Genomic DNA, 18679 nt, shown 5'->3' on the forward strand with positions numbered 1-18679 from the left:
AAAATATACTACAAAGCTATATTAATCAAAACACCATGGTATTGGCACAAAAACAGACACACAGACCAATGGAACAGAATTGAAAGCCCAGAAATAAAACCACACATCTATGGACAGCTAATCTTTGACAAAGGATCCAAGAACATACAATGGAGAAAGGAAAGTCTTTTCAATAAATGGTGCTGGGAAAACCAGACAGCCACATACAAAAGAATGAAAGTAGACCACTATCTTACACTATATACAAAAACTAACTCAAAATGGATTAAAGACCTGAATTTAAGACGTGAAACCATAAAACTCCTAGAAGAAAACATAGGCAGTACACTCTTTGACATCATTCTTAGCAGCATCTTTTCGAATACCATGTTTACTCAGGCAAGGGAAACAAAAGAAAAAATAAACAAATGGGACTAAATCAAATTAAAAAGCTTCTGCAAGGCAAAGGAAACCATCAAGAAAACAAAAAGACTACCCACGAACTGGGAGAAAATATTTGCAAATGATATATCTGACAAAGGGTTAATTTTCAAAATATACAAAGAACTCATACAACTCAACAACAAAAAAGCAAACAACCTGATCAAAATATGGACAGAGAATATTGAACAGACATTTTTTCAAAGAAGATACACAGATGGCCAACAGGTACATAAAAAGATGTTCCACATCACTAATTATTAGGGAAACTCAAGTCAAAACTACAATGAGATATCACCTTACACCTGTCAGAATGGCGATAATTAACAAGACAAGAAATAACAAATGTTGGAGAGGATGTAGAGAAAAGAGAACTTTCATACACTGCTGGTGGGAATGCAAACTGATACAGCCACTATGGAAAACAGAGATTTCTCAAAAAGTTAAAAATAGAAACACCATACAATCCAGCTATGCCATTACTGAGTATTTATCCAAAGAACACAAAATCCACAATACAAATAGATCTATGCACCCTTATGTTCATTGCAGCATTATTCACAATAGCCAAGACATGGAAGCAGCCCAAGTGCCCAACAACTGATGAATGGATAAAGAAGACGTGGTATATGTATACAATGGAATACTACTCAACTGTAAAAAAGACAAAATCATCCCATTTGCAAAAACATGGATGGACCTTGAGGGTATTATGTTAACTGAAATAAGGCAGACTAGAAAGACAAATACCATATGACTTCACTCATATGTGGAAGATAAACAAACACACGGATAAAGAGAACAGCTTTAGTAGTTACCAGAGGAGAAGGGGATTAGGGGTGGGTGAAAGGGATAAAGGGGCACATATGTATGGTGATGGATAAAAACTAGACTGTTGGTGGTGAACACGATGCAGTCTATACAGAAACTGATATATAATAATGCACATCTGAAATTATACAATGTTATAAACCAATATGACCTCAATGAAATAATTTTAAAAAATAAAAATAAAATAAAACACAAAGTGGTAATATACCGGCATGGTACCATTGAAACTGACCAAGTGTTTGCAGTTGCCCACCTATCACCCTCTACTTTGCTTTGATAGAGTTTTAGTGAGACTTCTCTCCTTCCTACGTGCCCCTGAACCCTGTCTGCCCCCAAATTTGAGTAAGCACTGAAAGATGGAACTTGTCCCCTTTTTAGTCACCCCAGAGAATCAGCTGACCATAGACCACTTTCTTGTCAGACCCTACTGGTCATTCCCCCTCTGCTTGCCCAAACTTCCCTTTTAAAGTTTCTATTAAGCTTTTGCCTACCCCTCCCTACCATATAAAGCAAAAGCCTTTTTCTCTTTGATTTTGCAATGCTTGTGGATTTCCAAGATCGGAGTGTTCTCTCTATTGCTATAGTCTTTCTTCTGAATAAGTCTTTCCTTATCTAAATCTGGATTTGTTTTTATTTGAGAGAACGCACAGAAGAGAAGCCCAACTTAGGTTTCTCCAGGAAGAAGAGGAGATGGAGATCAGAGAAGGATTCCTGGAAATAATCTGAGAACGGACAGCCAAGAAAACGTTACCCAGACAAACATGGGGGAAGGGAGGAATTCCAGGCTTAGAGGTGGCATGAGTGAATCTCTTGCCACACGGCAGAAAATTCAGATTCTTGCCCAGAATCATAATCTTTTGATCTATGTTCTGCACGGCAAAATGGAGTTCTTCACACCACCTGCCTCTGTTGTTGCTCCCAAACATCTGCACCTGGTAAGCTTCCTCTGTCCAGGTCTATCCCTCCCTGCGTGTGCCCACACAAGCATACACATACATGTACTTTTTCCTTCAAATACGTGTCCCTTCCCCCTAGCATGCCACGGACACCTCAAATGAACTCCAGTATCTCCAAAACACACAAGGGATCAAGTTGTTGATGTGACAGGTCCGGGCCCTCTCTCAGCATTTTCATGGATTCTCAGTCCAAGGCATTTCATACTTTGGGCTTAGGTTGAATTCCTGCAGCCTGGAGATAGGCGACTAAAAGGACATGAGAAATATAAAGACAGTGAGCTTTACTGGAAATCCTACAAGGGCAGTAATCAGATCTGACTCATCCAACACCATATCTCTAACCTCTTACAATAGGGCCCCAGTACATAGTAGGTACTCAAATATCTGTTGAATGGAATGTCACATCGGCTCCCATGAATAGTTCCATCTAGCACAGGATTCCCCTGGCAATAACATCAAGCATGATTTTGAAGGGGAACACAGTGGTTGCCCTCCATGATATCAAACACAAAGGCTGGCAATGTACTCTGCACATCCCTCGTTCCCTTAATAGTCCATTATGTGTCTGCCAGCCATGACGCATGATGCAAATGTGGCCCCAGAGTCACATGGCCCTGAGTACCACTGCCTGGGAAGTGTATCTGAGCTGCTACAACAGGTTTTTTTTTTTTTCTCACTGCTACAACTGCCAGGAGGTATGTTTAAATCATTACTTAGAATTCCCTTCCCAACCAAATCTCTTCCCAGAGCTGTTAACAAGAAACAAAATGTGCTGAGTTGAGTTTCATTTTCTCTTCTTTCTCCTGCCTTCCCCTTATGGGGCCCCCAATGAATCATGAAACGGCTCTGGTCAGGTAACATTGAAAGGAGCAAAGAAAGAAGCCTAGTATCTGTCAAACAAGCAGATGTTAGGGATTAAAGACTGTGTGGCACAGTTTTGCCAACAGACATAACCCTTGAAATAATTGGCACCTATTTCAATAAACCATTCACCTTGCAGCATTCTGATTGTACTCTTCTTGAGCAATTTATTTTCAAGGAAACTATAATTATTGCTTAGTTGATAAGTTATGAAGTAAACTGGGAAAACACACCTAATTCTCAGGCCAACTCTTACAGGGCCCACAAAAATGACATAAACGTATTCTGATGTTACTTCATTTCTGCAGAAGGGTGTTTTTATATTATGTTCTATCAACACAGTAAAGTACAGATTGCACCTTAAAGCTCTCATCTAGTGCTGGAGTTTCCAAACAGAATGGCTTTAACAAGGAAACGACTTTGGAAGGGGAAATAAAAGAATGTGATTTCTTTGGGGATAAGCACAGGAGGAAAAGCACACTCTTGTCATGATTCGGGCATTCAGTTGTGAGGCATGCAGAGACCAGCTGGCAAGGAGAAGGGGAAACAGTGCTGGCTAACCTCGTTACAGAAGCTTATCCCTCAGGAGAAACTGGGTAGACTGAGGTCCAAATCCACCCAAAGGAGCAGGACAAACATGGGTTCAGTTCAGACAGAACTCCATAAGTCAGGGTTCAATCCAGCAGCTCTGGCTGATGTTATGGATTGAACTGTGTACCCCTAAAATCCATATGTTTAAGTCGTAACTCCAAGTACTTCAGAATGTGATCTTATTTTCATTGCAGATGTAATTAAGTAAGCGTCATTACAGATCTGATTAATTAAGTTAAGATGAGGTCATACTCATCTCATATGAAGTCATCCAATATGAGGTCATATTGGATTAGGGTGAGCTCCTAATCCAATATGACTGATGTCCTTATAAAAAGGGAAAATTTGGACACACACACATACACAGGGAAAATGCCATGTGAAGATGAAGGCATAGATCAGGATGATGCTTCTATGGAAACATGTATGTTAAAGAACACCAAAGATTGATAGCAAATGACTAGAAGCTAGGGGAGAAGCCTGGAACAGCCCTCAGAAGGAACTAACCCTGCTGATACCTTGATCTCAGACTTCTAGCCCCAGAACCATGAGACAATAAATTTATGTTGCTTAAGCCATCCAGTTTGTTGTACTTTGTTACAGCAGCCCTAGAAAACTTATACAGTTGACAATAAGAGTTAGGTAGCAGAAAAAAATAACTCAAATCAGGGACCACACTGTTGAAATGACAGATCCTGGCTCTTTCTAAGCATTTGCATGGGAATCTCTGAGAGAGAAAATCAAACCATCACCCAAGTCTAAACTCCTTTATTCTAGGGATAGGACACTAAAGGAACATGAGAAACATAAAGACAACAAGCTAGCCAGGGTCAGGACCCCAGCACATACTACAGGCTCAATACATAGACAGAGCTTTCTTCAGTGGCTTCACACATAGTCAGACCTAAGCAGCTGTGTGAGAGTACAGGCAGAGGACGAGATACTTCCACCCAATCAGGTGAAAGAGTTGACAAGAAATAGGCAGTGTGTCATGGTCCAAACCTCAGAGGCCAAAGTCTGGGACAGAGCCCCATTCCCAGGGATCCAGAGTGTGACTCAAGGGTGGGGCAACACGGTAGGTTTGCAGTGACCTGGAGAGGGGCTCAGAGCTTGCCCCAGGACCACCAGTTACCGGATCCATCATGGCAAAACCATTCCAAACCTTGAAAACTTGGGAGCTGAGGTTGAGAACAAACTATTGGCCCTGGCTCAGACTCGGGAACTGAACAAAAGTGAAACTGCTGCCAAGGGCATGATGATGCCAGGTGGGAGCAATCAGGTAGAACAGGAGCTTACGCTGTAGGGCAAGTCATACACTGTCTATAAGTGGGTACTTCTAAGTAATCATCAATAGATCAAGAAAAAAGAACTGTCAAAAAACATATATATTTTACACATATGAAACATTTCACAAATACACACATTACAAAGTCGGCATCATATTCTATATTCAATTTTTTTATGCTGCCACTTTTTCTCAGGAAACAATGTTTCTGTTGAAATTATCTTAATTAATTTTACTCACATCACATGGTGTGTGCCCTTTGATCTTGAGCTTGGAGTCCAGAAAGTGCCACCCTCCACTGCCTTATGCCAGGTCTTTTTGTTACATGAGCTGCAGGATACCCTCTCTTGGGCACTGTGTTCTTAGGCAATGCCTCTAAATGATGCCTCCATTAAGGCAATGATCACATCCATTTGTAATTGTTTCTTTGCATCTCTGCATCCTCTGATACATAGTGACAAGCTAGGAAGCAGATGCCACAATACATCTCTGTATCCTGAGAGCCTAGGACAAGTACAACCTGATACATGATGGGTGCACAATAAATGCTGGATGAATTGATTAATATTTAGAAGGTTTACAAAGGAAGAGGAGCAAGCAGATTTGGTAAGCCAACTCTGACTGGTATTTAACTAATTCATGCATTTAACTATGTGCCAACACTATTCTAGGTAGTATATTAGTCATGCTAAGAAAAACAAATAATAGGATTGGTCACTGCTAGGAGGTACAAAGCAAATTTCAAGAATGATAAGTACTGGATGCTTTTAACTGAGCACTTACTTAGGCTTCACTCTGCCTTTTACTCATTGAGCAAACTGGATACAGGCTCAGGGCAATAAGACCACTCCTGGGACACCCATTGATGAGGATGGGCTCCTAACATGATACATGTTGACAGTTACTGAGCACTTGCTATGAGCGACACAATCTTATGTATGATTTCATTCAATTCTTGTACAATCATTATCCCCATTCTATAAATGAGGAAATTGAGGCACAATAAGATTAAGTAAGTTATCCATGGTCCCATAGCTAGGATATGACAGATCTACAACTTAAACCCAGCCGGTCAGAAGCCCTTACCACTCCTCAGTGCTGTTTGGCCTGAGAGATTAGGGGTGGGCTGAACCAACAGACGATAGAATTTTGTATTTGTCAGTAAAAAAAAAAAAAAAAAAAAAAAATTGAATTCTAATTGGATTAACAGTATGGAAGCTCCTGAAGGTTCCCATATAGGTTACACATTAGAAAAGAAAATGCATAAGCCATTGTTGGAAACATCTCTTCCTTTCAGTTCCCAGAGCCTGAGCAAGCCTGACCTCTAGGCTCACAGATCTGGTGACAATGGCCATTGAACAGAAATTCATGAAGCACGGATTATGTTCCAGACACTCTGCTGGGTGTTGGGGGCTCCTTCTGCTGAGAAAAACAAATTCTGGTGGAAAAGGTATACAGAGAAATTAGTATTACAATGAGAGTGGCAAGTGGTGCCACAGGGTTAAGCTCAGGGACTCATAGGAGCATATCACTAAGGACAAGGCAACATACCCCAAACTTGGCCTGATATCTCAACTGTTTTAAGTAGCAACTGAACCATCAGACCCAAGCAAAGACAACTGTCAGGTGACACAATAAGCAGTATTTGACAGCCAGGGGTGACAAGAATAAGACTTAGGATGGAGTACCTACCACAGTGGTCATGGAGAATAGTGAGGAGAACAGAGAGGGTAGGTGTTCAGGAGGCACTCAACATCCTCTTCTCATCTTTCAGGCAGAATATGACTAAATTTGAAGATAATTAATGAATCAAACACAGCCCTCTCTGGCCATTTATCCTACACACCAGGCAATACAGCTACCACCCTCATAATAATATACAGCTTTGCCACACATTGGGAAAAAAATTCATATTATTCTCATTCCTTTCACTAGTAATACTTGATACCAAATAGCACTTTAGAGTTTATGAAAAACATTCACAGGTAGTATATCATGTGATGATCACTGAGCAGAGGCTCCCATCTTGTAGACAAGGAAATTAATCCTCAAAGACTCATAACTGAAGAAGAGGGATTTAAATAAGTTCTTGACTCCACAGTGGGTTCCACTGAACTCTATTGTTTACTAAACACTTAATTACAGCGTTAGAATCATACGTTTGAAAGCACATATTGAATGCCATTTGCTATTTCACATTAACAGCCGCTGTTGTTACTTAACAGTTCATAAGCCCTAAATATTAAGAAAGGCCGGGGTGAAGAACAGCTTTGAAATGATGCCGTATTTGATCAGGTTCTGCAGGAATTGTTAAAATCATATACACTTTCTTTGGATGCCTATGAAGCTTCTGCAGGATCGCTGCACCTGCAATTCCAATTTGCAATTTCCTCAGCCCTCCTTTGAAGATATTCTTGCCAATTACCTGGTGTTAATATTAATTAAATACGATTTGCAACTTGAAATGTGGTGTTATCAATAGAACTCAGCTGTAGAAATATAAAGTAAAAATTTCAATTGAATTAAAATGTTTCCTTTCATTCATAGTATTTTACAACATTAATACTTCTGTTAAATTGATTTTTGCCTGCTGGAAGTCATTTTTCCAAAGCAATGAACATCTAAAGGAAAAAGCTGCTCTTTATGTATTCTTTTCTTTCTGTCATTGAAAATACTTTGTTTTAATCTTGAAGTGAATCCATTTCAGTTAATAGAAACTTGGTCCTTGTTTATAACCCAATAGGAAAAAAATGCTTTCTTTTAAAACTGTACTGAAATAGTTTAAAAATATGATCCATGGGCAATTTTCAATTGTATACTAGGAATGAAATTTCCCCTACTTTATTGTTTGACTCTCGCCAAAAATAAATCGCTATCAAATGTTTTGGCAAGTGTCAGTCATTTTATATACAAAAAAATGAATAAATTAAATTGGTTTATTGTATTAACATTTCAAACAGTTTCTGCCAATCCAACAACCTCTGTGGTCCCTTCCAACTCTGAGATTTTAAGATTCTGAACACACGTCAGACAATAGTCAGAAGCTTCCAGCATTTGCAGATTAGAAAGAAAAAGTCACGTATGGTAGAAGATTTGACAGAATCAGGTCTATTCTGCCCCCTGTAATGTGTGCGATGACGACTCGAAGGCCTGTCATCTTCAATAAGCCGTTCATAAACATGAGGATTGATTAAAGGAGCTGTGTTGCCACACTGTGCAAATCCACGACGAAAAGATATAATGCGTTCACAAATTCTTTTTATCTTCAAAGATAAAGCTTTAGTTTCCTTGCCCCTTATAATGATAGTGGTAGCATTAACATTTATTATCCTGTCTTCTCTTTAAAAATAATGTAATAAGGGAAGACAAAGAAGTGAAAGAACCTGTCTAAAGACTTAAGGAAGCCATTTATTGAGTCACAAGCTACAAGCCCGAGAGCTTATGATGGAAAAGCATGAGCACATATTATCGACCTCTTTATTACAATATCAATGAAAACATCATACCAAATAATTGAAACAAGACAGAAATAGAGGACTATGTTCCTTACAACTGAGGGTGTGTAACATGGGTGACGGATAAGTCTTACCAACCAAGAACAACTAAGCTATCCCTTCCCTCAAGCCAGAAGAGACCAAAGGGGAAAGTAAAAATAAATTAGGCCAGAAAGGACTCTGTGGATGTCCATAATTTTCCAAGTGTCATTGAAAAAAGCAGCATCTTAGAAATACACAAAGCAGGGAGGTTGAACAGCCAGTACACCGCTGTACAGGGAGTGCTCACTGTGATCCTACTGGGAAGCTCTTGACTATCTAGAATCCTGGGAAAGCCAGACACACTAGGATGCCACCACCTACCACAGTCTGGATGCCTTGAATTATCTATTAGATCACCCCATCTACTCACTTAGTCAGGACTGGGAGAGGAGAAGTCTGTAACACTCCAAAAGGAACTTCTGAACTGGTTATATTATGGGCTTCTCCATTAACCAAATTCTATCTACTCAGCACCCCTCGCATCTTTATTGCTAAGCGGTTGTCCTCCTAGTCTACCTCCCATCCCTGTCACTGGAAGGTATTTCCCTAAGTACACCCTTCTTCACTGTTACCCCCTGTTATGGGTATTAAGTTGTGTCTCCTAACAAGATATGTTGAAATCCTAACCCAAATACCTCAGAATGTGACCTTATATGGAAATAGGCTCATCACAGATGTAACTAATTAAGATGAGGCCCTACTGGAGTAGGATGGGCCTTTAAGCCAATATGACTGGTATCCTTATAAGAAGAGATGACACAGCGACAGACACAAGAAGGGAGAAGATGGCGATGTGATGATGGAGGCAGAGATGGGAGTGATGCCTCTACAAGCCAATGAACACCAAAGATTACTAGCAAACACCAGAAGCTACAAGAGACACGGAGTCTCTCCTACAGATTTCAGCAGCAGCATGACCCTGCTGACACTGATTTCAGATTTCTAGCCTCCAGAACTTAGATAATAAATTTCTGTTGTTTTAAGTCACCCAGTTTGTGGTATTTTGTTATGGCAGCCTTAGGGAACTAGGACACCCCCTCTCAACGTCACTCCTTTGAGTCTCTGCCACTTTACCACAAACATTCAGTCACGCCATCTGACAAAAGTTCCTGTTTTCCTGGGCCGGCCCAGTGGCACAATGGTTAAGTTCGCACGTTCCACTTCGGCGGCCCAGGGTTCGCCGGTTCGGATCCCAGGTGCAGACCTATGCACCACTTGTCAATCCATGCTGTGGCAGGCATCCCACATATAAAGTAGAGGAAGATGGGCATGGATGTTAGCTCAAGACCAGTCCTCGTCAGCAAAAAAAAAAAAAAAAAAAAAAGAGGTGGATTGGTGACAGATGTTAGCTCAGGGCTAATCTTCCTCAAAAAAAAAAAGAGTTCCTGTTTTCTTATGAAAATCTGCTCAATACCCCTGAATGTTTCCTCAAGAACTCCTACCATCTCCCATCATGGAAATCTTCTTCAAAGGAGACTGAGAGTTCTCCCACAGCCGCAAATCCATCAAGAAAAGAGAACTCTCTGCCATACTCTTGGCTTTCCATTGTTAAGTCTAGGCTATACTTTTTTCTTTTAATTTATACTAATTTTATTTTTTCCCAACTTTACTGAGGTATAACTGACAAATAAAAATTGTACATATTTAAGGCATACATCATGATGTTTTTCTATGTGTATGCATGTGGAATGATTACCACAATCAAGCTAATTAACATATCCATCACCTCACATAGTTACTATTTGTGTGTGTGTGGTGAGATCACTTAAGATAGCTCTCTTAGCAAATTTCAGGCATACAGTACAGTATTATTAACTATAGAAACCATTCTGTACATTAGCTTTCCACAACTTATTCATCCTGTGTTACTAAAAGTTTGTACCATTTGGCCAATATTTCTCCATTTCTCTTACCCCTCTCCCTGTGCAATCACTATTCTACTCTCTGCTTTTATGAGTTCAAATTTATTAGATTCCACATATAAGTGAGATCATGCAGTGTCTGTCTTTCTGTGTCTGACTTATTTCACTTAGCTTAATGTCTCCAGGTTCATCCATGTTGTCATAAATAGCTAGATTTCCTTTTTTAAGGCTGAATAATATTCCATTGTATATGTATTTTCTTTATCCATTCATCCATTAACGGACACTTAGGTTGTTTCCATATCTTGGCTATTGGGAATAATGCTGCAATGAACATGAAAGTACAGCTATCTCTTCAAGACACTGATCTCATTTTCTTTGGATATATACCCAGAAGTACAATTGCTGAATCATATGATGGCACTATTTTTAATGCTTGAGGCATCTCCATATTAATTTCCATAATGACTGTACCAATTTACACTCCTACCAATAGCGTACAAGAGTTCCCTTTTCTCCACAGTCTCACCTATACTTCTTATCCTATAACTTTATATATAGCTTCTCCCTAAGAGTTTATCCTCAGCCCCCTTCAATTCTCACTCTATATGTTCCACCTCAGCAACTACCTTTCCCACTTCAATTATCAATATTGTGAGAATGAGCTTCAGATCTACATCTCAGTTCCTGCCTTGGCTCTAGACAAATGTTCTTTGCTGCTCTTCTCCATAAAGATATGTATTGGCACCTACAGTTTATTGTGTTTCTAACCAAACCATACTTCCCATTCCAAACCAACCTTTCCATTTTACTGTCTCTTTTCTATTCCTGGCACTTGCATTCTCCCAATTGCCCAGGTTCAGAATTTCAAGTTCAACTTTGATTTTTTCTTACCTTCAAGCTATACTTCCAATCAGTTGCTAAGTTCCATAGCCCCCAGCTCACAAACATCTCTCAAGTCTATTCCCTCTTCCATTTCTATTATCACTGCCCTATATCAGGCCAAGACTGATACTGCAATGGCCTCTCCACTGGTATCCCCCTCTTATGCTTCTCATTAGTACAATTTTAAGTACACATCTTGATAGATCGCTTTCTCCTCAGCAGCTTCCTCTATTGTCCAGCAAATGAAGGATATGAGGTGAAATACTCAACTACATGTCCATGTCAAGCCTTCCAATTTTGTCTCCCATTCCTTACTTCACAAATTATTCTCCAAATTGTGCTATTTGCTGAACTCAAATATGTTTTGTGCCTTCTCCAATAAAAATCCTATAGCCAAGGATGCCTTGAGCTGATAACATAACAGCTAGGATATAGAGGAGCTATTTGTCATTATTTTATCAAATAACTCCTGTTCCTCTCTCCCTCAGAAGGATCTTCACTGGAGAAGAGCCATGACTGACGTCTATGTTTATGATCATCACTCACTCATAAACTTCATTCTTCAAGACTCACGAAGGACACTTCCCCAAGTCTCAGATTTTGTTAAAATGAAAAACGTTCTAATCAAACTGCACAAGCAATTTATCATTTCACTATCATTCCATTATGATCTGTTTGAATTACTCAGAGATAAAACACAGGAAGCCTCACTTTACACTGAAATTTCTTAGCAATCAACGTTGCTAAAGAGAGAAATTCAGAACAGAGTACAGGAAAATTTACAAGAGTGGGAAAATATATAACTTTATTAATAGGCAGACACTTCAGAAAATGAATTTATACATCTCCTTCTAAGTCAAGATACTAAGATTTCTAAAAACACACTACTAATACGGTGACAGAGATGTCATCACTGTTGTAGCAAGAGGAGCAAATGTTACAGAACTAATGAATTTTCATTAGAGTCATCAGATCATTTCAGAATGGGTTAAGTTGCTACCACCGCCATTCCCATTAATATCATTGTCATGTAAAAGGTTTAATTTTCAGCTATTTTTGTTCTAGATAAAATCTTTGTCATTAAAATGAGGGATGATTTTGATATTTAATATATTCCATGGCATACTCTAGTGTGGTACTAATTTGGCCTTTTCAGCATTCTGCATATTAATTGACAAGCCATCCCTCCTCTGTTCCCCCAGATAAGTGAGAACGGAAATAGAATGGACAGCCAATCAAGTCACAGAATACTGAAAGGATCAACACAGAAGAAATGTGTTACTCTAATCAGGAGCATACAAAATGCACTAAAATTATTTTCTCCCATACCAATGACTAAGATAGAAACAGGAATAACGAACGACACCATCTGAATGCTTTTCTGTGATGGTATTATCAAAGTATAGCAATGCTCCCTAAAAAAGTAAAAACTAAGTACTTCTTATTTTAGTCAAAAGAATAAAACTGCGATCTCACTTAACTTTTAGAAGTGTATTTTATCAGATTCTGCAGCAATTGGCAAATTATGTCCTGTATTGAATTTTTCATAATAATCTGTTCCATACACACAAAATGTGTCCTGTAGTTGAAGAATGTACAGGACACTGTAGAAAACTTATCATTTTGATACATACTCAGTTTCCTTCTCTTGTTGAATTATCACTCTGGTGAGAACTGACATCAGCTGCTTAAACAATGCATTAACCCTGCTTCCAAAGGCTATTGTTTTCATTTGAGTGGGCATTTCCTCTAAGAATAAACTTGGCATTCTTATCCAAGAAGATAACACAATTTGTCATCATTTAAAATTTAATTGAATGTTTTGAATTATTTATATAGCAATAATGATATCATTTAGAATTCCAAAGAGCAAAGATTATGGCATTATGGACACTTACAACAGGTGTGAATAGCTGGCCAATTAAATCAATTAACCCCATCTGTCCAACAGGAGCAGGCCTTTTCTACATTTTCTGCAAGAGCACAGCACCAGAACAAACGTTAAACATAATAAGTAACGTGTATAATAAATTTCCATGCCCTATTATGTGTGGAAGAACAGATCCCAGGCATCCACAAGTCATTGAAGAGAAAATCTTATCCCAATAATTTTAGACTCTTTGTCCTTGCTAATTACGGATAAGCGCAAATCACTCCCATGATCTTTTCCTGAGTGGAAGCCTCCAAGAAAGGCAATAAATTATCAAGATGATTTCTTCCTTCAAGTTCAAAATTACTCAAAAATAGCCAATGGGCACTTTAATTTTTCCATAAAATGTTGTTATTACTCTTATAGAAAAAAATGTAAATTTTATTCAGTAATTTTTAATGAGAATAATAATATTTGTTAAGTTAACAGTAAGATGTCTCCTTTCATCCACAAAGGTATACCGTTGACTAATCAGCAATAAGATTTGTGCTCTAAGTTGTTTTTTGTTTGGCTCTATTTTTCCCAAGAAGTGGGATGGATTTACAACTTCATGACTAAACATACACGTGTCAAATGCCTACGGAGATTTGGACAAGCACCCTGAAAAACGCCTGGGATGGAGCTCACGAGCACTTTGTTCTAACCAACTTTTTACATCTTGCCCTTCATCCCACTGTTAGCTTCAGGGTTTAAGGTAAGAATGAAAATGCAAAAAGTCACATATGACAATAAGAATATCACTTAAGTATAGCTTGGGGGCTACTTCAGTATTATTTTAAGATGATTACCAGTCTTAATCCCTCTAGTGTTGGATGTTAAATTCCACAGCCTTTTTTTAAAATTTAATGACTTGCTAATGTAAACTTTCATCTAGAACAATCAAATAGTATGTCATTTATTCAAATTTACAGTGGCTCCAATGTGCCAGCAAACTCCCTCGTCAAAACAGACAATTTTTAAAAATGTTTGCCTGAGTCAGGAGCTCTATTTCCTAAATTAGCACCAAAGTGTCACCTTGATAGACCATGAACAACAAAATCATTTATAACAAACCCAGCTTCCCCTAGAGTGGACAGCCTAGGTCATGCATCTATAGGAGCTCTAATTATTCCATACAGATCAGAGGGCGCTTGGAGATGCTCAGACTTCTGCAACCTGTCGCCTCCAAATACAATCATCGGATAAATAGACGCTTACCAATCTCCCTTGAGAGCTGAGTGAAGGCCTCCACACCACTCTCTCCATAGTTGCCCTCAGAAGCCAGTGTCGACACATAATTCCACCCCAGTGCTGTCACAATGTCCACCATGGCTTGAGCTTGGTAGGAGTCAGGCGGGACCACCCGAGAGAAGAAGTCATACCTGGTGTTATCACTTAGCTCTGGGGCTGTGGATGCATAGCTGATTTGAGGTATCTGTAAAACAAATGGCACGTCATTTCAACCCATGAGGAATCTTGTCGAGTGATGAACTGTCACAAGACACTAAACAGCCAAAGCTACACCAGAAACCTAGACGTAGCAGCCCGAAGCCAAAATGTGGTTATATGGCCACCAATTTAATTAGAAAGTATTTTATAATGGTCTGTGGGCTGACCTTCTTTCAAAGCACATTTCTAAACAGCAATAAAGAATTTAGTTTTGCTTCAGATTCCATTGTTTCTGAAGCCACAGCAAAACGTTGGTGCTTTTTGTTGTTGTTGCTTTTTTATTCTGTACATGATTACTTCTGGTACAGAAATGAAGGTATCACATTTACAGACATCAGAAAAGGTCACCTCTGAAATTGTCTTTGGCTTTAGGACATAAAGGCTACACAATGACAGACAATTCAATGTGAGTTTTTTTACACAATACTATTTCAATCTTAAGGTTTTATTTTTGGTAAATTATTTTAAATATATAGTTTTTCAAGTCTAGATATAATCATTGAGTACCACAAGAAGATTTAGGAATAGTCAACCACATATTTTCTAATAAAAACATCTTTCTAGCCAGCCCCCCCAAAAAAAGTCACAAAACAGGAATCCATACTGTAATTTCTTTAAGAAAAGAGACGATTTTCTAAGATAAACATGGTGAATTGCCAGAAGACTGTCAAAACTAGGAATCCTATGTTGTTTCTCCTAAATAAATTCAAACTGAGTTACAAATTAACTACATGCCACAAATCTCCTCCTAAAAATTTTTTCAAATATAATATTCACTTGTCTATCCTCTTACTCTAGCAGTGAAAAGTGCCAAGAAAGAAGAACAGAAGGATGCTAAAGAAGTGCAGCAGAGGGACATACAGGCTAGACGGGAACACAGAAGATGCAGGAAATCTAGCATACAAGGCAGGAAACAACATTTCAGCCTCAAGAAACTGCACGTCCAAAGGTATAGAGTCAAGAAAGGGCCCGGTAGATCCAGGAATTGCAGCGTTTCACATGGCAGGAATGCAGGATACCAAGGGAGGAATGACAGGAAATAAGACCGCAGAGCTAGAGAGATGATGAAGGGCTAGTCAGGTATGACTAGGACTGTGGAGTTTATCACAAAGGGCATGGGGAAGAACCAAATGATTGTAACCAAGGGAGTGGTATAATTGGATTTTTGTTTTAGAAAGATCACATTGGCAGCAGTGGGAAGAACAGCGACCCTCAAATTTCAGTGAGCATATAGGTAGCACTATTCCCGAAGATTCTGCCTCAGTATGTCTAGAGGTCTGGTAATCTGCATTTTAATATGCCCTCCAGAAGAATCTGATGCAGGTGGACCCACACGATGCTTAGAGATACATTAAATTAAAGGGAAGCCATACTAGATGCAGAACAACCAGTCAGAAAACCACTATAGAAATCTAAGTCAGAAAATATGAACTAAGGTAGTGGCAGGAGGAAAAAGAAAGGGTGTAGAACTTGTAAGTATCTAAAAGATAGGGAATGCTGTAGGTGATGAGGAGAAATGTGGAATGACTCTCAGTTCTCTGGCTCTGGTAACTGGGTAGACAATGTTTGCTGTTTACCCAGATAGAAGATCAAGAGAAGACTGCACAGACAAAAACAAGGAATTTAACTTTTGATTTGCTTCTTTTGAGGTTCCTGCAAGATGAATGAAAGCAACTAAAAAGAGGGCAATAATCTTGGGGGATCTGGAGTGTAAGAGAGTCTTCAGGACTGGAGATAAAGAACGGTGAGGACATAATGGAGGCAGTAGTTCAAGCCACAAAGGCATGTGATCACCCAAAGAAACTATGAAAGAAGGGCAATTTGGGAAGGTGACCTATGCAGCTATGTATCTCAGCACTCCTCTGCTGCCACGCTACAATGTGAGTGAACGTTCAGAAGTCAAAATGACTCCAAGATGCCCTAACTCAGGTTGCTTGATTGAAGATGCAGATTTGACTCGTACGTAAAACAATTAACTTTGCTCTCCATCAGATCCTACAGCTAATGTCACTGCTCTAACGTCAAAAAGGTTGCAGTTCCACCTTCCCACTCAGGGCTGTAAACCCTGGAATCTAACCATGGCCCACTACCCTCTGGCCAACTGATTCCCAATACACATAGATATTTTATGTTTTTTTTAATTTTAACACTTTATTTGTGATATCTCTCCTCACCAATTTTAGTTGAAAATAGAATTGGATAATTTTGCTTGGGGGGATTGTTTGGGCAGCTGCCAATTTTTTTAATTTAGATATAATTGACATACAATATTACATTAGTTCCGGGTGTACAATACAATGATTCAATATCCATATATATTGCAAAGTGATCACAGTAAGTCCAGTCAACATCCATCACTATTACAAAATTTCTTTTCTTGTAATGAAAACTTTCAAGATCTACCCTCCTGGCAACTTTCAAACATACCACACAGTAGTATCAACTATAGTCCCCATGCTGTACATTACACCCCCATGACTTATTTATTTTATAGCTGGGAGTCTGTACATTTAACCCCTCCTCCCATTTCACCGACCCAATCCCCATGCCTCTGGTAAACCACCAGTCTGTTCTCTGTATCCCTGAACTTGGTTTTTTGTTTGTATGTTTGTTCTGTGGGTTTTTTTTTTTTTAGATTCCACATATAAGTGAGATCATATCAATTTTGTCTTTCTCTGTCTGACTTATTTCATTTAGCATAATGCCCTCAAGTTCCATCCATGTTGTCACAAATGGCAAGATTTCCTTCTTTTTACAGCTTAGTAATATTTCATTACATTATATGGCCGTACAATATTTCATTTTGACCTCTGTATATGTACATGTGTACATACATACATATAAATAGACACAGACAAACAGACACACCACATTGTCACACACACCACATTTTCTTCATCTATTTATCCATCCATGGATACTTAAGTTGCTTCCATATTTTGGTTATTGTAAATAATGCTGCATTGAACATGGGGGTGCACATATCTTTTTGAGTTAGTGTTTTCCACATGGAGATTTTGACTCTCCTCTTGACATCTTTGAAAAGCTCTCAAAATCTAGACAGTCTTTCTTAGGTCTAGAGAGTCCTATTCCATATTGGTGGCCAATGAAGTGACACTGAACTTCCTAAGATATAAAAGCTTCAGTTACCTAGGGAACAGAAGTAGAACAATTTGCTTGGAGCTCTCCAGGGTGCTGTAGAATCTATTTAGCCTCTGTGTAACCTGTATCTATTTATATTGGCTATAACAATGATTTAACCCCAAATTCTTCCTGGTCCTGTTCTCCTAGTGGGACCATGTTAACTTGCTTCTTAAAATTGTGGGATCATGAAAGCCAGTCTGACTTGCCTCCTTCCTGCCCCTTTGCTTACTCTGCCAGATACACTGGCCCTATCTTGGCAGACTATTCCTTTGACTAGGCTTTGTGCCTTGGTAATACATGACTACTCAGCAAGGACACCCCCCCAAACCTCAAACCACATTCCAAACCTTGGCCTTTTTCACCATTATTGCTTGCTTCTAGAGGACCTGGCAGAGAGACAATGGATGACTCAGTGAGATCTATCCCTTACTAGATAAAACTTTCCCAAAGATCAAGACCATGTCCATTTCTATGTTCTAATGAAAGAGATTCAACAGCCTGACCTTCACTTTGGAAGGAATTCTGTGCATGTGTGAGTGTGGTGTGTGCATGTGTGTGTGCGTAGGAGGGGATAGGGAAGCATTCTATAGTGAATTCTATAGCACTATACCATTTCCCTGTCCTATTTGGATATATAATAATCCTCCCACTTCCTCAGGTACTCAGAGTCCAGCAGTAAAATGCCTTATACAACCCCCACCCTGTCTATAATAATGAGCCATCGCTTTCTAAAAATGAGCACAAAGTGTGAAAATTTAGTGTTTGAAACCAAAACTAATTATCTCAAATTACTACCTTCAGTCAGTCACTTTCAGGGCTGTTTAATTAGCAGTCAGCATCATGTTTAGGATTAATTAAACAGGTGTAAAGGGTATATAAAATAAAAGTGCAGATATAAAATGGTTGTTTGAATAATTAGGTAAAAGACTTTCTCCCCAAAGTCTTGAAGC

General features: G+C 39.0%; 1 protein-coding gene across 10 annotated transcripts in view; it reads right to left on the bottom strand.

Moving 5' to 3' along the window:
* Positions 1-18679, bottom strand: part of GRM8 (glutamate metabotropic receptor 8) — a 718262-nt gene that overhangs the window by 569131 nt on the left and 130452 nt on the right. For all 10 annotated transcript variants that reach the window (XM_070616524.1, XM_070616523.1, XM_070616520.1 and 7 more), the window contains exon 3: positions 14355-14571. In XM_070616524.1, coding sequence (XP_070472625.1) covers positions 14355-14571 — 217 coding nt within the window. The remainder of the gene's footprint in view (positions 1-14354; positions 14572-18679) is intronic.

The sequence above is a fragment of the Equus przewalskii genome, chromosome 4 (genome assembly GCF_037783145.1).
Source record: "Equus przewalskii isolate Varuska chromosome 4, EquPr2, whole genome shotgun sequence".
Classification (NCBI taxonomy): domain Eukaryota; kingdom Metazoa; phylum Chordata; class Mammalia; order Perissodactyla; family Equidae; genus Equus; species Equus przewalskii.